The sequence below is a fragment of the Podarcis tiliguerta genome (assembly GCF_965153285.1).
Source record: "Podarcis tiliguerta genome assembly, chromosome: 4".
Taxonomy (NCBI): Eukaryota; Metazoa; Chordata; class Lepidosauria; order Squamata; family Lacertidae; genus Podarcis; species Podarcis tiliguerta.
In genome coordinates, this window is record NC_139537.1 from 18,705,561 (window position 1) to 18,729,787 (window position 24,227).

Here is a 24,227-nt window from a genome sequence, read left to right on the forward strand (position 1 = left end):
GCAAGGGGAGTTTACGTGCAATCCTATCCCTGTTCAACAAGAATAAATCAAGATTAGGATGGCACTTTTCCTGGAGTGCAGAAATATAAGCAACAAGTCAAAACCCACATCCCACAATTTCCAAACCATTAACTATCATCAATTCGATATGAATCAGATCACATACCCATAAGAACCAAGAGCTCAGGGACCAATAGGTTGTGGACTTGCCTGGAAAGGGGGAAAAATGAAGCTCCTCAGGAGTCATTAGCCCCTGTTTCTTGCTTCCCTGTCGCCAGACTAATGCAATTATCATACTCAAAATGCCAAAGTTTGCATAAGTAGGAACAAAAATGAACTTTATTGGTTTAAGTAATACTGTTCTAATGCGCACACTGCATTACAAGGCATGACTTATTTTCGAAATGACCGAAGCAGTGGTTTCTGCAGGGACAGTGGAAACTGATTTTAGGAGGAATTAAAACAAATAAACAAAAATCCTTCCAGTTCATTGTGAAGGCAGGACTAAAGTGTAAAATGTGGTTTCTAAAGTTTTATGTGGACCTTTCTAATACAAAAACAGAGGAAGAACACTTGCAGTTTATGTCAGACCTGTTCTGCTCTAAAAGCATTGGGAGATCTAAGTGGCAAGAAACAATCCCATGATGTGGCTACTATGTCCATATTTCCAACTTTAACCTTGATATAGCTGCCTATGGCATGTTGGTGGCAAGGAAAAAAATAGATATATAAAAGATGAATTCCTGGATGCCAAGATTCAAGTTTGGGGCAAGTACTCTTTGGTGAGAGTCACAAAATCACAAACATGTAGCAAAGTAAAGCATGGAAATATAGGCTGTTAGACCTTTAAAATATGCTCTTCTAAGTTCCTTCCAAGGTTCTCCGCTTCCCTTAGCATAGAAAAAGACACACATTTGGTAAGTTAAAAATATGTTTACTTACAAACTCTTCAAGGGTCCAGTTCATGTGCATTTCCTGGGGGGGAGTCACTGTTTTGTTTTTGTTCTTGTTTTTATTATGTATTTTTTGTTTTTTGTTTTGCATTTTTATCTTGTGAAATCTATGGATGAAGGGCACCATACAAATTTAACAAATAATAAATAAGTAACTTTCCATATAGCCATCAGAGCACACAGGCAGTGATGAAGGGAGTGAGTACAAGTATCTTAGGCAAGGCAAACTTGTTAGGTTAGAATGGCCCCTAGTAAGAATGGCCACGTAGCGATTATATGGGTAGAATGGACACGTAGTAATTCACTTACTGCGCAAGCGTAGGAATGTAAGGTTGCCTCCCCGCCCCCATGCTCCAAGAAGGTGGAGTGTATAGGTGGATGTATATGATTGGTGTAAAGGGGGAGCAGGAGGAGGACTGAGGGTGATAAAAGCTGAATGCACGCTTTGTCTGATGCGCCAGACTTGGGAAACACATTCCTCTGGTGCCCTCTGCGCAGATGTAATAAAAACCTTTCTCTCTGAAGAACTTGGTCCCTGGTGCCTCATTGTCTCCTCCGAGGTAGGGAGTGCGCGCTAATGGGCTCAGGCCCTGGATCCCCTTGGTAAATAAGGCTTCAGATCAACCTGGCTTAGTTACAGTGATGAATGTTCCTAAATTATTGGTATAGCAACAGAAGAAAGGCTTGTTAGAGCCATGTGGCTAAATTGCAGCAAGCAGCTTAGCCTCTTCACACGCTGAGCTTCTCTGGTAGACTGAGGTGAACAAAGGCCTTGATTGCCTTCCTCCCAAGGTGAGGGGGAGTAGCCTAGCTAAGCCTAGCAGGCCAGCATACTCTATGGCATTAACTCCTTCATGCACTAATTAGACTTAAGCATGTTGGTTATATGAAGCTGGATATCCCACAGCTTGGTGGCGTCATGGTGAGATTACTAGAATGTACTTTATGTGGTGATTCTTGCAAAGACTCTTTGAAGGCTGCAGTAAGTTCCAAGCACAAGTGCTTGGCTGTTAATCACTACTCACCCTTGTTAAGTCATATTTCCAAGCCCCAGTGTTAAAAGAGCATCACTAGATTAAGTATCATCACAACCGAAAGCATTGGTTTTAACCTGTAAAGCACCAAACAAGGGACCATCTTCTCCTTTATGAACCTGCTCTTTGTAAATTTATCCTTTGGCAGCGAGACAGGTTTCTTTCAAGGAAGGAAAGGCCATGTGCATTGTTTTCCATTCAGGTACTTCAGAGTCTCGAGTCTGCTTAGCTTCAGAAAGGCTGCCAAATCCTAGACTTTCAATGATTAAGTGCACGGGATTCTTATCCAGCACTTAATATTCCAAGAAGGGTATATGGATCACTGCTCATAATATTTTGTTGTAACAGGGTTCCCCCCCCCCCCTAAAATCCATGTTTTCCTTCTTCACATCTGAAACTGTTCATTTTAACAATGCCACAGTTTTCTGATGAGGTCTCTAAAGACTTGTTCCACGGACTGGAAGGTTTCTGGAAATGTTTTTACCCTGTGAACACATTTCCCCCCAAACGAGTTTTAGAATGCTGTTTGAAAGAGATGAAAGAACAATTAAAAACACTTAGGGGTAGGGGGGTGGGGAAAGCAACATTATTAAAACTAGTTCAGAAAACTCAAGAAATGCATATACTGTACTGGGGAAAGAACAGAATGCCTCAGTCAACAATCTAGAATAATGCAGGGGAAAGTGCTCTCCCTCACTGCTTCCACTAGTGATGGAACAAGCGATCAGTGCTGTGGCATTAATAGCAAGCAGATGCTCAGCAGCAGGAGCCTCACTGAGAAAACAGCATGCAAGCATTTGCAGATCGGGGGAAGCTAACTGCAAGGCTTGGCAGCTTATAAAGTGCATCCACAAGAGCAGAGAGGGAGGAAAAGGTACTGAAATGTAAAGGGCAGGAGGTGGAGAGCCAATCACAATGGGAGTGTGCCTTTAACAGCAGTGCAGGATTTTAGCAAATGTTGGTATTTAGTAATTTTTTGTATCTCACTTTTCCTCCAGGGAGCTCAAGGTAGTGTACATGGTTCTTTACAGCTACCATTTCATCTTGGCAACCCTGTGAGGGAGGTTGGGCTTAGAGAAAGTGGCAAGCCTGTCTAAGGTCACCCAGTAAGTGTTATGCATAGAATGGTAGAACTGTCAAGTTGGAAGGGACCCTGAAGATCATCTAGTTCAACCATCTGCAATGCAGGAATACGCAGCTGCCCCATACGGGGATCGTACCTGCAACCTTGATTTTATCAGTACCATGCTCTAACCATCCTGTGTATATCTGAACCCTGGTCTCCCAGATCCTACGGTGGATCTACACGGGGGGGTGCTATAAATAAGTCATAAATTCAATCGTTATAGCAAAAGGGGGGGAAACGGTATGTGAAATCGCATAGAAAAGTTTTGTGCTCTACAGTGCCATCTGGTGTTGCAAGTGTATAACGCATTTAAAACGCTGATATTTTTTTTACTAATGTAGCTGAGTCCTCGTCCAAAAACCTCACAACACTGCACTGGTTCTTACCTGTATGAGAACATTCAGTTGCCCAAATCCTCTTGTCTGCAGAAGAGTTTGAAAAGTACAAGAGGAAGCATAACTCTGCACAATAGACACTGAAGGCAACCAACAGCCTCTGCCTGGCACTACTGGAAAGCAGCAGTATTACTCTTCTATTTCTTCTTTGCACCCATTCCCCTTAGCCAGACATGAAATACAGTAATGAGAACTATGGATATGCATTACAATAAGCAGGGTTTATTGTAACGTATCATTTCATCGTTCATTACAATTACTGTGTAAAACTATTAAAAACTCCTCCAACAGGCTTGCTAAATTTGCCATAATGGCCTTGCCAGATTTATTAAATTCTATTAGGGTGGGTGGTCACACAAACAACTTGCAGCACCGAAAGCCAACATCAGCACCCAGCTCCCTGAAGAATTATTATCTCAGGCATGCTCTTTCAATAAGGTCTCCTGCACCAAACCTTTTCGAAATGAATGGGGTCTGTGCAAGATTCAAGTATTGCAGGCTTGAGTGAAAATGTCAAGCAAAATATACAGAGACGGAGGCCACTGTATGATAACTGAAAAGTAACACTGGCCATATTTTCTGAACAAGCTAATTACATTTTCTGCTCAAAGTTGATTCATTATTTTAGCATTTATGAGGAAATGAAAGTCAGCCATGTAGAAATATGACTACAAATTACTGTTGCTCCAGACAAGTTTTTCAAGTTGTCCTATAAACCATTTGTGCATTAATGTCCCACAGAGTTTCGCAGGGCACTATTCAGAGAATGTAACTGCAATTAGCACCACGCTTTCGACATATCTGAGATTCAAAGTATTGCAGCATTTTTTTTTATTAACTATCGATCTCCTCCTTATATTGTACAATTGAGGGCTTGTTTTATAGGCAAAGAAGACAAAGAGCTAGGAACAGCTATCCCATATAGCTAAATACTCCAATCTTGGCCGTTTTCTCACTCTCTTAGGTATTCACAAGCAGGTTTCAGGTAGTTTCCATGTTAAAAATAACATGAATCTGTAAGGTGGCCCTTAGCAGAGTTTCAGATTACCGTATTTTTTGTTCTATAAGACTCACTTTTTCCCTCCTAAAAAGTAAGGGGAAATGTGTGTGCGTCTTATGGAGCGAATGCAGGCTGCACAGCTATCACAGAAGCCAGAACAGCAAGAGGGATTGCTGCTTTCGCTGCACGGTGATCCCTCTTGTTGTTCTGGCTTCTGAGATTCAGAATATTTTTTTTCTTGTTTTCCTCCTCCAAAAACTAGGTGCGTCTTGTGGTCTGGTGCGTCTTATAGAGTGAAAAATACAGTAATAGCTGGATCCATTCCTGACAATTACATACATAACTGAGAATCTTCAGGGAGCACTAAGCCTTCTGCCTCTTTCTTGACAGCACTTGGATAGGCATACTACTAGCACAGGTAATGAAGGTGCAGCTCTACGGAGGGATGGGACTTCTGGAGTTGTCGATGAACCTAAAAAGATGACTTTTATGAGGACCATTGGCCACTTAGCCTAGTATTGTTGATGCTGATAGGTACCAGCCACCTTTTTCACAGCAACCTTTGTGTGAGTTATGTCAGGTGGAGAAGCAGCTAGATGCCCAAGGCCACTCAGTTTGTTGAGAGATCCTCCTGACGAGGTTTTCTGTGCCCTCCAGATATTGTTGGGACTACAACTCCCATCAACCTCATCTTACATGGACAACAGATGATGGGAGTCATACTGTAACAACATCTGCAGGACACCATTTTGGCTATTTCTGCTCTAGGCAGACCAACGGCTATTGAGGGGTGATACCTGCAGTGTGGGGACGCGGGTGGCGCTGTGGGTTAAAGCCTCAGTGCCTAGGGCTTGCCGATCGAAAGGTCGGCGGTTCGAATCCCCGCGGCAGGGTGCGCTCCCGTTGTTCGGTCCCAGCGCCTGCCAACCTAGCAGTTCGAAAGCACTCTCGGGTGCAAGTAGATAAATAGGGACCGCTTACCAGCGGGAAGGTAAACAGCGTTTCCGTGTGCAGCTCTGGCTCGCCAGAGCAGCGATGTCACGCTGACCACGTGACCCGGAAGTGTCTTCGGACAGCGCTGGCCCCCGGCCTCTTTGAGTGAGATGGGCGCACAACCCTAGAGTCTGTCAAGACTGGCCCGTACGGGCAGGGGTACCTTTACCTTTACCTTTTACCTACAGTGTGGGAGGTTGGACTGCTGAGATCTGGGTTCAAAGCCTACTTGAAAGGGTCTCTGGACAAACGACTTCCAGCACAAGGTAAAACTGTTCTCGAACTATACCATAACCTAGAACAGGATGGGGGAATATACTCATAAGAGCATATAGTGCTTAGTGCTGCAAAAATCTGCAATCGGCCAATGGCAGAAGGTGTGGCATTATTGTGGAGTTTTTGAGCATCTGTTCCATGGCAAAGTCCTACCCATTAGTTTGGGATTATATGCACACATATCCATTATATATGTTAGCAATCATTATCCTATGGAATTGCCCCATTACGTACAGAGATAGAGAGAGAGAGATTTATTTCATTCCCAACTGAGGCTATAGTGTAATTTCAGTACTGGAAGATAATATAATACAGCTGCTGGCCAAAAAGTCACTTACAGGTTTTTCTAGTCCTTGGAAATTTATGCAATTTAGTGAAATGATGAACTGAGAGAGGATACTGGGATTGTATGGCAGGCAGTTTTCATCATCAAAATAAGTACTGGATTGTTTACATCTTTCTGTTTACATTTTTCTTCTAATTTTTGTATCACCTTGGCTCCAAGCATTCATTTGAAACCCCAGCTGTACTAGTGTAGAAACCAAAGTGTTTAATAAAAAATGTTAAACCAACCTCAGCTGGGACCTTTACTTATTTTCCTATATGAATTGAAGCTTCTGTTTGACAATAAAATGAAAAAGAAATGGAATAAGAAAATAAAGACAATTTATGGAATTATTTAAATAAAGGCAGCGGTGTCACTTCTCTCTCCTGATTTGTTAATTGCAATTAATAGAGGGCTGGTGCTGACATATCATGATCCAGCCAAAGTTAAACATTGAGACTGATGGACATTGAATGAATGAATGAATATACGATTGCAGCATAAAGATGGTTCCTGTTTGAAGGCCTGTACTCTGATTGTTTTGTATTGCAAACTAGGCTAGTTCTTTAAATTCTCATAGCAGACAACAGTGAATGATGGGAATTGTTGTTGCTGGCATCCATCTGTCTTGAGAGACAATGGAGTATGCTTCCAAGGGTGAAGTCAAACCGCTGCGTTAGCAGCACCAAAGTGACACACCCCCACCACTGGGCGCAAGCCTGGGCAGTTTGTTTGGAGGTCCTGAACTGCCCAGACAACGAAACCTCCCTCTCGGCCTCACTGATGTGGTCCAAAGGAAAGCAGAGCCACATGTTTGGCACCATCTTGGCTGCAGGAGTTGCCGGAAGGAGGCATGCAGGCATCCAACCATCTTAGGGATTCCACCCCAGATTTGTGTAGGGTTTACTCCTGAGCTTTTTCTTCACCCTAAGATATCTCACAAAGCAGCGGAGGTTTAGGGTCAGAGTTTTCCTTCTCCTGGATGGGCTATCTTCCCAGGTTGACAGGCCCCATCTGCCCTTCACTTCCCTCTGTTAGATTTCTGTTATGCCACTGTGCAGTTTTTGGAGTCACAAGACTCTGTTTACATTCCAGACTGTTGGAACTCTCACGGGAGACAGGAGACGGATGTTGATGTTTCTGGTTTCCTGTTTCTTTCTCCCAGTTCTTCACTGACTCTCACAGAGAGCAGATGTCTATTATTTTCTGTCCTGCATAGATATAAATAAACCTAGCATATATTTCTCGCTCTTCTGCTGCTGTTTGGATGCTCTGCGTAATGAGGGAATGTGCCTGAAGCCTCATTAAAGGCTTAGGTTGTTAATCACCGTTGGAAGAGAGCCTCAATGTATTCTGACGTACATCGTGGGGGAGAGCCATTTCAGCTTGGTCGTATGGAATCTCCAACACCCTCTACACAGCATGTGCAGAAACAGCCTTCTTGACCGCTGGATCCACCATTGGTCCCGTCCGTTCAGTCCAAAACTGAGTGGTTGAGCAAAGCTATGCTAAAGTATGGTTTATTGACATGAGAATTTAGCCTCTGTATGCTGAAAACAAATCCCAACAGCAAATGAAAATTTATTTCTCGGAATGAAGTATCTTTGAATGCAGCGACTGTAGCATTCATGGATCCCACCTTTTAGCATGGCTTATTTTGAATTAGCTGTAAGAATGGCAGAGTTAATGGGAAGCTTTTTCCCCCCAACAAATTTTATGTTGTGGCTGAACGTGATTGCAGAATGCACTCATCTGTGCTGTTACCATAAATTAGAGCATCCATTCTATTTTTTTCTTTTCTTTTTGAAAGAAAACAAAAACACCAAGATTAAAACTGAGCCTCACCATTAAACAGATGGTGAAGCTGCAAACGCTAACAGCTCTGATCACCTGCTGGAACGTGGGTGTGGCTGCAAACAACCTCCCTGACTCCAAACAGCTGATTAGGGCACATCACTATTTTTCTCTCTCATTATGGATGTGCAGATGTCTCTGGCAGCCCCTGGATAGCTCTATATGGCATCACAAATGGAGCCAATCTGCTCCATTTGCACCCCTGTCACTAGGGTAGCTTCATTTTCTTTCATAAAGTTTTTTGGAAGGGTGTGTTTTCTACGTGGGTTTGTTTGCTAAATAAGGCACAACGCCTTTGCTGTATTTCCTAGCTTCACTGGATGTGAATTGCTGCAACGTGCAGCTCATTCAGCAATACGGTCTTCTAAAAAGCAGCCGGAGAAGGACTCACAGGAACCATTGGCTCATCTAGCAAAGCACTGTCTGATTCTGTACACAACATCGAATCACAGAACTGTAGAGTTGGAAGAGACCACGAGGGGGTCTAATGCAACCCCCCTGAGATGCAGGAATCTTTTGCCGAAGGTGGGGCTCAAACCACCATCACCCTGAGATTAAGAGTCTTATGCAGAGGCTCTCCGGGGTTCCAGACAGAAGGTATTTCCTACTATCTGGTGATCTAGGGACGTGAGCCTGGGAACTTCTGTGTACGAGGTCCTCCCCAACATTTAAGATTGGCACTTAAGATTTAAGAAAGGAAGATGCTTCTGTAAAGGTTGGTGACCACTAGAATGTGCACCTTCCTGTCCAGTTGTTTTTGGGGGTGAAGGTGCATAGCATATGTTCTCCCAATGGTCTATGGCCCTTCTCTTCTCTGGAACTGACTCTGTTCAATTCCACGCAACTAATTTTTTTCAAGTGCCAAAGCAACACTTCATCCCTCCTGAAAAGGCAATCACATAACCTCTTGCCATGCAGCAATCTCTACAGAGCTCCTTTCCGCACATGGTGCTCTCCATAATCGTAAGCAGCCCTCTGTAATGTGGAGGCTGGCTATAACACTGCCCTGGATTTAAAGAACCGGTGGCGCAGTGGTCTAAACCACTGAGCCTCTTGGGCTTGCCGATCAGAAGGTCGGCGGTTCAAATCCCCGCGGCGGGGTGAGCTCCCATTGCTCAGTCCCAGCTCCTGCCAACCTAGCAGTACAAAAGCATGCCAAAAAGTGCAAGTAGATAAATAGGTACCGCTCCAGCGGGAAGGTAAACGGTATTTCTGTGAGCTGCTCTGATTCATCAGAAGTGGCTTAGTCATGCTGGCCACATGACCCAGAAGCTGTACACCGGCTCCCTCGGCCAATAAAGCGAGATGAGCGCCGCAACTGGACCTAATGATCAGGGGTCCCTTTACCTTTACCTATGTAAGTATGTATGACATTGCAAGCGTAATCTAGGTTTCATGGTATCGCGCCGGAGAACTTAGCAAAAACGGCACATTTAGTACAACTGGGACATTTGGCCCAACTCATTTGCTACCTATGCATCCTAGCTGTTATTCCTCTTCAGGGACTGTTCCATTTGTATGAATTTGAATTTCTCCACTTTCTTGTTTCATGCAGTATTAAAAAGTACCACCATTCACCAGGTTGCCATCAAGGGATTATATATGTTTGGCCTTAATAAAGCATAGAATTGCAGTCTGCAAACACAGGTGAAATTGTATGCTTGGTGGGCGTAATTAAATACAAAGGCCAGCTGGCTCTCTGGGCGCTTAAATAAAAAGGAATTTAATCTTAGTTTAACAAGATATAAAGGAAACACATTTGTATAAGAAAGCCTCAGGATTTGCCCTCCTCTAATTACTGCTTCACCCTCAAATCCTTTCATCCTCCCTCCCCAGTGCCTGGGACACTGGAAGTATGTTTTGCAGGCAAACAGCACCCTGTTTATCATTCATTGCAGAATGAAGCTGCAGTGTAGAAGTGTCTGTAAAGGTGAATGTAGCCAGGAACTTACTGTATTTTTTGCTCTATAAGACTCACTTTTTCCCTCCTAAAAAGTAAGGGAAATGTGTGTGCGTCTTATGGAGTGAATGCAGGCTGCGCAGCTATCTCAGAAGCCAGAACAGCAAGAGGGATTGCTGCTTTCACTACTTCACCTCCTCCAAAAACTAGGTGCGTCTTGTGGTCTGGTGCGTCTTATAGAGCGCAAAATATGGTGAGTTTGAAAATGGGAAAAGCTGCACTTGCATGGGGATTCCATCTTTGCGCATTTTGACAATCCTTGGATTGTGCAAACAGCGTTTGTGTGTGCTGTGTGGCAGCCAGAAACATTTTTGTCTTGCAGAACTGCAGGCTACTGTATATTTACTGGGACACATGTCTGTGACTTTCTGGTGTTAACTAGGGAAGTCTTAAGACAGCTTAATAGAAGTGCTAATGGTAAATAAATGTACAGGTGATGAAGTTTTTCCCTTGATCCCTCCAAAGGGTTGTGTAACTAAATAATTGTCCCATTAACAGGATTGGCAGCAACAGCAGCAGATATGTTCTATGCTTAAGTAATATTATTTTAGGGTCATTTGGTAGTCAATATCCATCTAAGCGAGGAGCTGGGCTTTGGGAAGGAGATGCAAGACTCTGGCAAGGTCCTCAAACCCTCAAACCTTTTCCCCAAAGCTGGGAATGTGCTAACTAGGCTTTGGGAAGAAGGAAAGAGAACTCTAGGACCCTGTCAGAGTCCTCACACATTCCTTCCCAAAGTCCAGTGCCTCGCTTCCCCAGCAATGTGAGAGCTGGGGGCAGGGCCTCAGATGCTGCCGAGGGCCGCTTAAAAACACCTTGAGGGCCACATGTGGTCTGTAAGGAATGAGGCAACTTTTCAGTATGGCCAGTGAGTCTGGGGTGACTGGAGCTGGAGCCCAACCACAACTCTGCCTGAGACATGTGCACAAACTTATAAGCAGTTATTTTAGACTTAATAAGAAAACTATAATGAATTTATGTGGAAACATATGGTTATGTAGGAAGTCTGCAGAAGAGAGAAAATGTGCATTTGTATGTCATGTGATAAATTGGGGTGGAGGAATGACGCAGTAATCTTTTACTTCTGATTAACTTGGTTGCTTTACACATTTAAAGTGCTAATCATTCGACACCCACAAACTTTTATTATTCCTACAACTTTGGTGAGAAGTCGTTAAGATTCTGCGTCTGAGAAATGATGAGCATTTGGGTCAAACCTAAATTTATTTTCATCTCACTCTGAAAATAACGTATTATTATTACTATTATTATTTCAAAACAGGCATAATGATTTCACTACACGTCAAAGGTATATTGGCTCTGAGAACCAGGCCCTAGGATGAATGGATCTCTTCCCTCTTGAAGGATGTTCTCCTCGATTAGGAAAAAAAGAAAGGATATGAAGTGAGGCAGGTCATTTTGACTCAGGTTTTCTCTAAGCAAGCACACAGCAACCTCCTGTTAGCAATAGACAATGATCAATGGCGCTCACCTAGAGACTCTGGTAAAAAATGTGTTCCGTCAACTTTTGCTCAGTTTTACAATCTAAGAGGGTGTGTTGCAAATCACAGTGATTTTGTGGCCCGAGAGCTGATTTTGTTGAGTTCAAGTCACATCCTTGCGGTGAATTAATTTATTGGCTACTGAAGGCCATTTATTTCACAGCAGTTGCCTACAATTCCCAAACTGTGAGACGTATGTCTGATAGACAAGTGCTTACACCTTATTGTTTCCAGTAAGTGCAAAAAAACCCCAACCCTTTTTTATTCCTGCAAAATCATCTACCTGTGCCTATTTTATTTTATTTATTAGATTTATATACCACCCTCTGCAATAATATCAGGGTCGTGGGTTTGAGCCCCACATTGGGCAAAAAATTCCTGCATTGCAGGGGGTTAGTCTAGAAGACTCTTGTGGTCCCTTCCAATAATAAAGCTCACCAAAAACCAATAAAGGTAAAGGTACCCCTGCCCGTTCGGGCCAGTCTTGCCAGACTCTAGGGTTGTGCGCTCATCTCACTCTAAAGGCCAGGAGCCAGCGCTGTCCGCAGACACTTCCGGGTCACGTGGCCAGCGTGACAAGCTGCATCTGGCGAGCCAGCGCAGCACACGGAACGCTGTTTACCTTCCCGCTGGTAAGCGGTCCCTATTTATCTACTTGCACCCGGAGGTGCTTTCGAACTGCTAGGTTGGCAGGCGCTGGGACCGAACGACGGGAGCGCACCCCGCCGCAGGGATTCGAACCACCGACCTTTCGATCGGCAAGTCCTAGGTGCTGGGGCTTTAACCCACAGCGCCACCCGCGTCCCAATAGGCTACTATTATAAGCGCTTATGCACCAACACTGGATGCCAATGAAGACATTAAAGAAAATTTTTACTCTCAGCTGGATGCCATCCTATCTGAGATGCCTAAGGAAGATAAAATTATCCTCCAGGGTGATTTTAATGCAAGAGTCGGGCAAGATTTCGATCTGTGGCCTGGGACTATTCGGAGAAAAGGAGTTGGCAACAGCAACCAGAACAGAATCTTACTTTTGACAATATATGCAGCACACAGCCTTGTTATTACCAACACACTCTTTCAACAGAAAAATAAATTTAAAACTTCATGAAGGCATCCTTGGTCAAACCACTGTCACCTTCTGTTGTTGTTTAGTTGTTTAGTCATGTCCAACTCTTTGTGACCCCATGGACCCTCCTGTCTTCCACTGCCTCCCGCAGATTGGTCAAGCTCATGTCACCTCTTAGACTATGTTATTGTCCATGCTAAAGTTCGCCGTGATCTTAGCAAATCGTCTCTTAACAATATCCGAGGTGACCCTTCCTGAATCCCAAAATGCTTTTCTGCCTTCTAGGGGGACAGTGGACATGATTTTCACCACTCAGCAGCTTCAAGAAAAATGCAGAGAGCAAAACCAATCCCTGTATATGGCGTTTATTGACCTGACTAAGGCTTTCAACACTGTAAATCGTAATGCCCTGGGGACTGTCCTTCTGAAAATTGGCTGTCCAGATAAATTTGTAGACATCATTCGGCTCCTCCATGATCATATGATGCAACAATCGCAGATAACAATGGCTCTCAAAGTGAACCGTTCACAGTGGGATCAGGTGTTAAACAGGGTTGTGTTATTGCCCCAACTCTATTCATTATTTTCATTGCCATGATCCTACACTTTGTCGAAGGGAAACTCCTCACTGGAGTAGAAATCATATATCGAACAGATGGAAAGCTCTTCAGTCTGAGCAGGCTGAAAGCAAAGAGTAAGGTTACCGTAACTTCCGTCATAGAGCTTCAGTATGCTGATGAAAACATAGTGTGTGCACGCTCAGAGGATGACCTCCAAACCATCCTAAATATCTTTGCAGAAGCTTACAAAAAGCTTGGCCTATCACTCAATATCCAAAAAACCAAAGTGCTGCACCAACAAGTACAAAAAAACCCCTCTGCAGCACCACAAATCAAACTCAATGGTGTAACATTGGAAAATGTCGATCACTTCTCCTACCTAGGCAGTTATCTTTCCACAAGGGCCAACACTGATGCCAAAATCGAACATCGCCTGAGCTCTGCGAGTGCAGTTTTCTCCCGATTGAAGTGTAGAGTTTTTGAGGACCGGGACATTTGCAGGGAAACCAAAATGCTTGTTTACAAAGCTATTGTACTACCAACCTTACTATATGCTTGTGAAACATGGACCACTTATAAACGCCATCTCCAACTCCTTGAAAGATTCCATCAACGGTGTCTCTGAAAATTTTTACACATCACTTGGGAAGGCAGGCGAACTAATGCCAATGTACCAGAAGAAGCAAAGATCACCAGTGTTGAAGCAATGATTCTTCAACATCAACTTCGTTGGACTGGTCATGTTGTGCGGATGCCTGATGATCGTCTTCCAAAGCAACTACTCTATTCCGAACTTAAAAATGGAAAGCGTAATGCTGGTGGTCAACAAAAGAGGTTTAAAGACTGTCTCAAGGCAAATCTTAAAAAATGTAGTATAAACACTGACAACCAGGAAACACTGGCCTGCGAGTGCTCCAGTTGGAGAACAGCCTTTACTAAAGGTGTCATGGGCTTTGAAGACACTCGAACTCAGGAAGCAAGGGAGAAACATGCTAGGAGGAAGGCATGCTTGGCAAATCCACACTGTGATCAACTCCCGCCCGGAAACCTATGTCCCCACTGTGGAAGGATGTGTGGATCCAGAATTGGCCTCCACAGTCACTTACAGACTCATTGTTAAAACCGTGTTTGTGGAAGACAATCTTACTCGGCTACGAGTGATTGCCAAAGAAGAAGAAAATCTATGATTCTGTTTTTATTGTTGGTGTCTTTTATTGTTAGTCGCACCAATTTTCTTGTTAAGAGTTTGTTTTCGTATTCATCAGGTTTCTTTTATGCTATGTACTGTATGTATCTATGACCATCTTGGCTGTCTCTTAGTGAAGACCCAGGTCATTGAACCTGAGCTTCCACAGCCGCCATGAACCACCATTGGCAGGACTGGCAGCGGCAGCAGCAGATACGTTCAGTGTTTATAATATTTCATCCTCTTGCTAATTATGCTGTTTTAAATGTGCATTTTGTATTTGACTTCCTTTAGCCCTGTTTTCTTTTGAAATGCTTAAGTTAAAAAAAAAGTTAGCCATGTGTATTCTGTACTTGACCTCCTTTGCAAAGATTTATTTTGAAATCTTCAAGATAATATTTTAGTTTCCTGTTACCTATGTTGTTTTGAATGTATACTTCACACTTGACTTTATTCAGAAATGTTTTATTGATTATTTTTTTATGTAGGCTGCAACCTGTTCCCTCCCCTTAAAAATATATAGTATAGAAATAAAACGAATAATAGTGATGATAATAATATGTAGACTTATAGCCACTGAACGCCTTAAATCTTAATCCTTTCCTATTACTGCTGCCTCCTACCAACAGTCCTATTCTGTGCCAGGCTGTGTTAATAGGTTTTGGCAAGTTTAAGTGGTATAAATCAGAGGAGGTGGATAGCAAAATGACTCATGTTAAGTAGTTAAGATACAAAGGGAAAGCATTAGCGAGGAAGAAACTATGCCTCTTACAGCCATCACTGAATGTTTCAGATTCTTGTCATGTTACATAGTGTAATCAGTTCTTATTCTGCACGGAGGAATGACTGTACCTCTCCACTGCATGAACAAGTTAAAGTTGTCACCATCAAATCAAGAAACAGAAAAACAGGAAGCACAGCATGTAAAGTTCATGTAATTTCTCAGAAACTCTATTCCTTTAAACACCTGTATACATTTCTATGCATTATTTTGAATGTATATATTCTGGATTTTAAAACTAAAATAAAAAAATAGGTAACCAAACACAAATGCACCATTTAAGATAGCTTCATTAATTTATTTCTAATTTGGCTACCCTGAAAGGTGCTTTCAGATTTACTCATCCAGAGACAAAATGGATGAAATCTGATTTTCCTGGCTAACCCAGAATGTTTGGCAGCTCAGGAGGCGTGGAAAAGTGAGGTGCTGTGCTCGGTCTGTTTCACACAAAAATTTGTGAGAAGATGTGACCTAAATCCCAAACTAAGTGTCAACATTTCCAAGGAATTTTGCATATTGAGCTGCAGTCTGCAACAGCTTGATGTCAGCAGTCTTTAACCTCTGCAGAGATTATTCTGTTTGGAAATACCAGTGTGTATGTCTTGCTAACTAGAGTGTTGTTAGGATGGATAGCCAACTAAAATCATCACACTAGGGTGAGGGAATATGCCATGTAGATTAGCAAACTAAAATTACTGTTGCAGATGGCAGTGGTTCGTGGCCAACTTTCCCTTATATTCACAAGGCATGCACAACTGGTTGTGATCCATTCATGTGTGGCATGGACTCCTGATGTTACCCCCTACTCCTATGGGGGGAAAGAGTTGACATGTTGGTTGGGAAGGGGAAGGGAGCAAAAACATCTGTCGCATAACTGGATTATGCTTCAGGGGATGTTAATAATGGTCTGCTGAAATGAGAACTCTCTGGCAAGGACCTACACAGATATTCCATGCCAGAGAGCGCTCATCTCTCCTTCTCAGCAGACCCTTATTAACATTCCCCGAAGCATAATTCACTTACCTGACAGATGCTTTTGGTTCCCTTCTCTTCCCCACCCCCATTCCCCCAAAAATACACATTTCTGCTCCACTTACACACACACACACACACACAAACCGCCTTCCTACACGTATGTCGAGTCCAAGACGGACTAGCGTTACGCAGCAACTCCTAGTTCTGACACTTGAAAAGAGATGCCTCTTTTTTCCCCTTTTGCATCTATCATTTCCTTTTTCCTCTCCACTTCCTGCACTGGGCTGTAGGCAGGAGATAGCATTACTCATTGCATCTGGAGAGAATTTGTCAGTTCTTCAAATCTTTTTCAAGTATGTGTGCTGCAGTAGAGTGGGAGGCCAAAGACTCAGGTTGGCTGTGCCTAAAAGTGCCTCTCAAGAATACAGTACAGTGGTACCTCAGGTTACATACGCTTCAGGTTACAGACTCCGCTAACCCAGAAATAGTACCTCGGGTTAAGAACTTTGCTTCAGGATGAGAACAGAAATTGTGCTCCGGCGGCACGACGGCAATGGGGGGCCCCATTAGCTAAAGTGGTGCTTCACATTAAGAACAGTTTCAGGTTAAGAATGGACCTCTGGAACAAATTAAGTACTTAACCCGAGGTACCACTGTAGCTGGAAATACAGAGTTCTCAATAAAGGTACTTCTGGGCAGCTTCCCTTTCTTTTCCACCTTCCTGGTGGTGTTCCCCCCCCCCCCACACACACACACTTCCCCCCCCCCCTTTGGAAGAAACCACTGAGTGTCAACCTGGGGGGGAAGAGGTCTCTGCATCATTACCAGCAGACATAATGGGGTGGGAGGAGGAGAAGCAGATAGTTTGAGGTTTCAGAGAGGCATCTGGGTGACCACAATGCCAGCTGAGAGATCTCTCTTCCAGCTTCCCTTGGCCAGAGTGCAGGCTTCCCCCCAGGTCACCACGAAGCAGCGATGGTCTCTTCTCTCACCACCCCGCTGTGAGCCATTAATTTTTCACACTGCTGGCAAAAAAGCAACCCAATCACACACTCCTGATGCCTTGCAGCCTTCCTCCAGCATGCAGCAGGTAGATCAATTCACATCTTTGCATTCTGTTCCCTTAGTTTGTACTCACAATCATTTGTGGGCATTAGGAGTCTCGCTCCATGTGAAAATGCACAAGAGAGAGGAAAAAATCTGTCACACCCTCCCTTATCTGTAACTGCCCTAGTTAGAAGGAAACTGTTATTCATTTCATTCCACTGGAATCTTTTCTAGCCTACAAAGGACCTCAGGATGTTTAACGCTAGTACAATAGTACCTTGGGTTAAGAACTTAATTCGTTCTGGAGGTCCATTCTTAACCTGAAACTATTCTTAACCTAAGGTACCACTTTAGCTAATGAGGTCTCCTGCTGCTGCCATGCTGCCGCCGCATGATTTCTGTTCTCATCCTGAAGCAAAGTTCTTAACCTGAGGTACTATTTCTGGGTTAGCAGAGTCTGTAACCTGAAGCGTCTGTAACCCAAAGTACCACTGTAATGGAACTGCACCATAGGATCTCTAGAGTAGCTACACACTCCCTCTGACAGCAGCCCCTGACAAACATCCTGCCATAGTATAGGAGTTCCCCACATTCAACTTATTCCCCCTCTTCCAAACACACCTGTAACAAAAAGCTCACGGTCAACCCTTTGTAAGAACTGTCGCCTTCTTTATGCACCCTGCCTTGTTGAGAGCAGGGATGGGGGAACCTGTGGCTCTCCAGATGTTTCTTAACCAGAAATCTCACCCTCCCTGACCATTGCCCATGCTAGCAGAGCCTGGTGGGAATTGGAGCCCGCCAACACCTAGAGGGCCCTACAGGCTTCCTCATCACAAGAGAGAAAGCACCTGCATCCCTGTGTCACCTCCCTCCTTTGACATACACTTTACATACAGTCTCTTCCTTTACATCTTTCTTCATTTACATCCACTTCCCATTGATTGCCACATACAAATACTCTGCTCACTTACAGCCCTCGCCAAAATACTCCCTGCCCCCTAAACCTGAGCAGGAAGGCGCATGCTCAAATGGTTGCCAACCTCGATGGAAGCAGAAGCAGCACTCAGAACCTCAAATCTTAACGTGTTGAAAAAGAGCTGTGGCTCAGCGGGAGAGCGCATACTTTGCGTGGGAAAGCTCCCCATCATCTCTGCGCAGGGCTGGGAAAGCCCCCGGCCTGAAATCCTGGACAACTGCTGCCAGCCAGTGTAGGCAATAGTGAGCCAGGTGGAACCCCTGATCAGATGCAGGATAAGGCAGCTTTCTCTGTTTGTAAATAGGCACTACCTAAGTGTGTTGGTGTGGGTTTCCCCTTTGCCTGTTCATTCAACCAGGCAGCTAACAGTTCTGGAGTGCCAGGCAGGCAGCAGCCCTTCCCGTGCCACATCCAGCCCATTCCTACGCATGGGGTGCCCCAAATTCTCCGCTGCTAGTGGACAACATGTTGGCTGCCTCTGCCCCTTGGGCATGGCATCGGCTACCTTCTATTCCCTCAGTTCCCACGCCTAGAGAGCTGGGCAGCGAGCAGCCCACATCTTTAATTCTTAGCTGTAGCTAACGCCACCCTCAATCTCACACACCAACCTGTGATGGAAAGAGGGGGTGCCTCCCCCCAAATCAATCAACATCAATACAAATCTGAGATTCTGCACCCACCCCAACAAAAATCCTGGCTGCACCCATGGGGATGCCTCTCTGGAAGAGAAAAACACACAGACTCCATTGCACTCTTACACGAGAGAAACCACCAGCGCCAGCCACCTATTCCCTATCTTCCCTCCACGGGTGCCGATTTGAATAAAATATTGAGGGCGGGGGCGGCGCAGGTAATCCCCGCCCCGCATGATCACATGACATGGCACACCATTCGAATGCCAATGCTCCTCAACTTTGGGGGGGGGGGGCTCAGATATTTTATTGTGGGGGACGAAGGGGGCCTCGCCCCCTAGAAGTTGGCTCCTGGGCCAAACTCCACGGCGGAAAGGCTCCCTAGATAAGGATCGCGCGCCCCCTCCCCCAGCCCTCCCACATCTTCCCGCGCTTTTCCCCTTTCCCAGCGGGGGAGGCTGGAAGCCACAGGTGCAGCTCCGTGAGGGGAAAAGCTCCGCGCGCCAAGAGGAGCTCCCTGAAGGAAGCTCTCTGGATCCGGGAAGCGAGTCAACCCGACCTCATAGCAACCCCGCTACTGTTTCACACGATCCCCTTTGAACTCTTGTGTTTCGAAAATGAGAGAGAGAGAGCGCAGCTGGTTTCTCTCTGCCCTATTCCCACACCGTCGTCGTCGCCGCCGTTTGGGCAGCGCGTGAGGGAGACGCGCCTGACTTTCCACCCCTCTCCCCAAAGCGGCGCCCACCCCCTCACTTTGGCGGGAAAAAGCCACTCACGCGGGGTAGTAAGCGTAGGGCGCCGTGCAGTTCTCCTCACACGCCTCCGAGTCCATCAGCAGGTAGTCGCGGCTGTCGTTCCTCCGCGCCCCGCTCGCCGCCGGAGAGCCGTGAGGCCCGAAGGGCGGCTGGCCAATTTGGCTCATGGCGCTGCTGCTGCTGCTTCTTCACCCCGCTCTTGGATGGGGTCGTCGTCCCTGAGAAAGCCCCTCGTTTCCTTCTCCTCGAATTATTATTTAAAGGATGATCCCCCCCCCCAAAAAAATATAACCTGACACACACAAATGGGGGGAGAGTGGGGCGCTCCTCGCACTCGGGGCTGCTGCCTTTCCTTCAGAAATAAGGAGAAAAAGTGGCCCCGGGGTTCCCGCCGCCGAGGAGGAGACTGGGCTGCTTGGCGCGCCCGCCGCTCGCAGCTACGGGCAGCGCGGTGTCCCCATGGCGAAGGAGGAGCCGGGGTCGCCGGAGCTCCAGCGGAGGCAGCGAAGCCCCGAGCAGCCCTTCGCCTTCGCTTTGCTGCCGGGGTCGCTCGCTGCAGTCCATGAAGGTAGCGGTGGCGGCGGCAGCAACCGAGCAGCCCCTCAGACACCGACTGAGGCGAGCAGAGAGAGGAGTTACTATGTCAACCAGCGAGATCCGCCGCCGCCACCCCTCCGAAAGTCGTCACTGCCCGCAGCCTTTGCCAAAAAAAGGAGGGGGCTTTAAAAGTTTGCGCGGCTCCCGCTGTCGAGGAAGAAAGAAGGGGGAAAGGGGTGGAGGAGAGAGAAAGAGAGAGAGAGGAAATCACATGGCGCAGGAGGAAAAGTTCTGGCGCGCCCGGCCGAGATGCGAGGCGCACCATCCTCGGCAGCCACGCCCCTCGGTTGCTGCCCGCCCCCTCGACCTTCCCTGGGAAACCCTTGTAGCGCAGGCACGTCCAACAGGTAGATGGCGATCTACCGCTAGATCACTGGACGTCTGTGGTAGATCACTGGTAGATCACCGGCTCCCCCTATAGAAGCTCAACAGCTTTGGCTCGCCTTAAAAAAAGCTCATCATTTTCTCCCTGCACCCCCCAAAAATGGGGCTTTCCTCCTCCCTAAAAAAAGAGCTCAACAACTCTTTCACCTGAAACCCCCAAAACGGCTTTCGTTCCTAAAAAAAAGCTCAAGAACTTTGACCTGAACCCCCCCAAAAGGGGGTAGATCACTGCCAGTTTGTAACTCTCTGAGTAGATCGCAGTCACTTCGGAGTTGGCCACCCCTGTAGTAGCGCATCAGAAGGAAGCATCCTGTTTACAAGCTGCCTCCCGAGGGAGCAGCTCTTCCGGAGGGTCTCCGCCTCCTCTTGCGCACGATCGTATGCAAAGGCATCGAGGAGGCCCAAGAGCTAGGATGATCGTGCTCCTGGTTTAGACTCGTCTCCTCTCTCCATCGCCAAGCATCGTGGAAAGGTGTAGTTCCGTCAGTAGAGCACGAGGCTGTTAACCTCGGGGTCCTTGGTTCACGCCCCACGTTGGGCAAAGAGATTCCTGTGCTGCAGTAGGTTGGACTAGATCAGTGGTTCCCAAACTTTTTTTTATTTATTTTTGCCATGTCCCACCTAAGCATCTCTAAAATCCTGGTGGTTTCCCCCCCACCCCAATATAATTCTTATTATTCAAAAAGTGAACTACTCACATGTCATTCACTGTTAGAATCATAGAATCATAGAGTTGGAAGAGACCACAAGGGCCATCGAGTCCAACCCCCTGCCAAGCAGGAAACACCATCAGAGCACTCCTGACATATGGTTGTCAAGCCTCTGCTTAAAGACCTCCAAAGAAGGAGACTCCACCACACTCCTTGGCAGCAAATTCCACTGTCCAACAGCTCTTACTGTCAGGAAGCTCTTCCTAATGTTTAGGTGGAATCTTCTTTCTTGTAGTTTGTTAATAACTCATTCTCGAATTGACCCCCTTAAAAATCAAATTGCCTCCCTGTAGGGCGTGTGCCCCACGTTGGGAACCATGGGACTAGATGATCCTTAAGGTTCCTTCTAAGTTCCAACACTATGATTCTATGATAGGTAAAGGTAAAAGTACACGGATGACTCTGGGGTTGCGGCACTAATCTCGCTCTATAGGCCGAGGGAGCTGGCGCTTGTCCACAGACAGCTTCCGGGTCATGTGGCCAGCATGACTAAGCTGCTTCTGGTGAACCAGAGCAGCACACAGAAATGCCGTTTACCTTCCCGCCGGAGCGGTACCTATTTATCTACTTGCACTGTGTGCTTTCGAACTGCTAGGTGGGCAGGAGCTGGGACCGAACAACAGGAACTCATGGGGATTCGAACCGCTGACCTGATCAGCAAGCCTTCTGATCAGTGGTTTAGACCACAGCGCCACCCGCATCCCAATGATTCTATGATATCCTCAGCCAAAGAAGGTGCAGCTGCTCCAGTGTTTGCCTTCCTCTTACCCTCTCATTGCTTTTTTAAAAAATCCAGTATCACGATTGTTAGATAATGAGCCTGTGGCAGAGACTGCCTTATCCTTTTAATATCTGCACAGCGCTTAGGAAAGTTTCGACACACTTTATAAGTGTGCCATCCATCTCTTCTTCACTTTGGCACAACAGCTGGCCATTAATCTGTCTTTTCAGGAAATACATTTGATAAATATGTTCTACTCATCTTTTATTTTTATTATTTCTTTTAAAAAAACAAATAATAATAATCCACAATGGCCTGTAGTCTTTTTTTCTTTTTCTTTTTTAAGCGGGAGGGAAGAGGCATAAAGGATAACAAGGGCTTGTTACAGGATGACTTTCATGTAAATAAAATGGATGGCTTGCATTACCAAAATGTATTTCAGCCCATGACTGGAAATTGTGTTATTCTGACACAGATGCATCCATCTTCATACTTGGCATGGTGCATGCCTTGCAATTAGGCATCTGGTTGTCTATTCTGGACAAATATCTAATTCACCAATTTCGCATAAGGGCCACAGAAGAGCCTGCTGGATCAGGCCAGTGGCCCAATTCAATATCCAGCTCCCATAGCTGCCAGCCAGATGCCTGTGGGAAGCAGGCAAGGCAAGGCACAAGAAGGTTCTGGCTGAATGGTTATTGGAAGCAACACAGCTCTGCTGAGTGCAGAGTTAAAAGGGTAAAGGGAGGAGAGCTTCAGTGCCCGAAAAGCTAGGAGGAAGAAAACAAAGCAAAGAAACTCAAATCACACATCTACCACACTAGCTTTAACTCACTGCTAGTCAGAGCTGGACCATAAAGAAGGCTGATCGCCGAAGAATTGATGCTTTTGAATTATGGTGCTGGAGGAGACTCTTGAGAGTCCCATGGACTGCAAGAAGATCAAACCTATCCATTCTGAAGGAAATCAGCCCTGAGTGCTCACTGGAAGGACAGATCCTGAAGCTGAGGCTCCAATACTTTGGCCACCTCATGAGAAGAGAAGACTCCCTGGAAAAGACCCTGATGCTGAGAAAGATGGAGGGCACAAAGAGAAGGGGACGGCAGAGGACGAGATGGTTGGACAGTGTTCTCGAAGCCACCAGCATGAGTCTGACCAAACTATGGGAGGCAGTGGAAGACAGGAGTGCCTGGCATGCTCTGGTCCATGGGGTCACGAAGAGTTGGACACGGCTAAACAACAACAACAACCACACTAGCTTTAACTCACTGCTGTAACGTGACATGGGTGAAAAGGGAAAAGTTATCTCTACGTCACGTCCAGTTCATTAGACACCACATTTAAGGTTCACAAGTAATTGCAATCATACTTGAAAACGATACAGCATTTTCCAAATTCACTCGCTATTGCAAAGAAATACTAATTGGATTGAATTTATTCCATTTAGGCTTGCATTCCTTATTGTAAAATTTCCACCTTTCATAAGATTTTTAGGCAAATATGCTCAATTTTGTAGGGATTTCAGTTTCTTTTACTAGCTGATATCAGTGCACCGAGTTAAGGATATTGTGCTGAATATCAAAGGCTAGGAGTACTTAGTGGTTGTGTTTACTTGCTTTGGTGCTCAAGAAAGACAGAAACATAGGATTAAAAAACCCAACCGAAATACCCTGTAATTGCTTCTCCCTGAATTATAGCTATTGAACATGTTGAAAATGCTGCTATGGACTGATCACAGTTTTGTGTGTGATAATTATTTTTAATTCTCCCCACAATTCAAAACATTGTGATTGTCCCTTTATTGCTTAAAGAAAGGGGTAATCAAAATATTATTCACCCTACTGACACAGTACTTATAAACAAGCTTCAGCAGATTTTTGCTGCTTCGTTGCCCTCCAAAATTCATAAACAACTCATTGAAGAGAATGGAGGAACGAAAGAAGCGCATTTAGTTTCTGTTGCAAAATGACATTGTAACCCAGGCTCAGTTGTGGTAAAATTATTAATCTGTAATATTAATTATGAATTTGGTTAGTCATTTTGTACAATAAAAGCTCAAAGTGTCCTAACAAAATTAAATACCAAATATAAAATAATTTTCGCTTTGAATGTACAGTATACTTTTAACTATTAAGTTTACTCACTTTGTTTTTTATAAACTTGTTTTTAACCTTGATTTTTATTTACAGTGTTAATATATATTGTATATCCTTTGCAAACCATTTGGAGGTTTTATTTAAATTTAAGAGGCATACACATTTTGTTAAATATAATAATTTTTATTAAATATTAAACAATAACAATAATAGCAAACAATAAAATGAGTATGGTATGAATATCATTGGGTCCAATCTAAGCCTGTGGCTTTAAATACTGTAAAACAGTATTCTAGAGTAAAGGAACTGCTGAACGGCTG

At 45.0% G+C, this 24,227-nt stretch overlaps 1 protein-coding gene and 1 long non-coding RNA gene across 3 annotated transcripts in view; one reads left to right on the forward strand and one right to left on the reverse strand.

Moving 5' to 3' along the window:
- Positions 1 to 20,672, reverse strand: part of TRPC6 (transient receptor potential cation channel subfamily C member 6) — a 71,606-nt gene extending 50,934 nt beyond the window's left edge. The window contains exon 1 of one of the 2 annotated variants that reach the window (XM_083436282.1): positions 19,421 to 20,672. In XM_083436282.1, coding sequence (XP_083292408.1) covers positions 19,421 to 19,566 — 146 coding nt within the window. In that variant the 5' untranslated portion in view covers positions 19,567 to 20,672. The remainder of the gene's footprint in view (positions 1 to 19,420) is intronic. The other variant, XM_083436283.1, reaches the window with a different exon arrangement.
- LOC310675915 lies at positions 1,010 to 7,690 on the forward strand. The gene is made up of 4 exons (XR_014510313.1): positions 1,010 to 1,139; positions 1,573 to 4,557; positions 4,815 to 5,312; positions 5,690 to 7,690. It is a non-coding gene; the product is annotated as an uncharacterized lncRNA (long non-coding RNA).
- Positions 20,673 to 24,227: the final 3,555 nt, after the last annotated feature.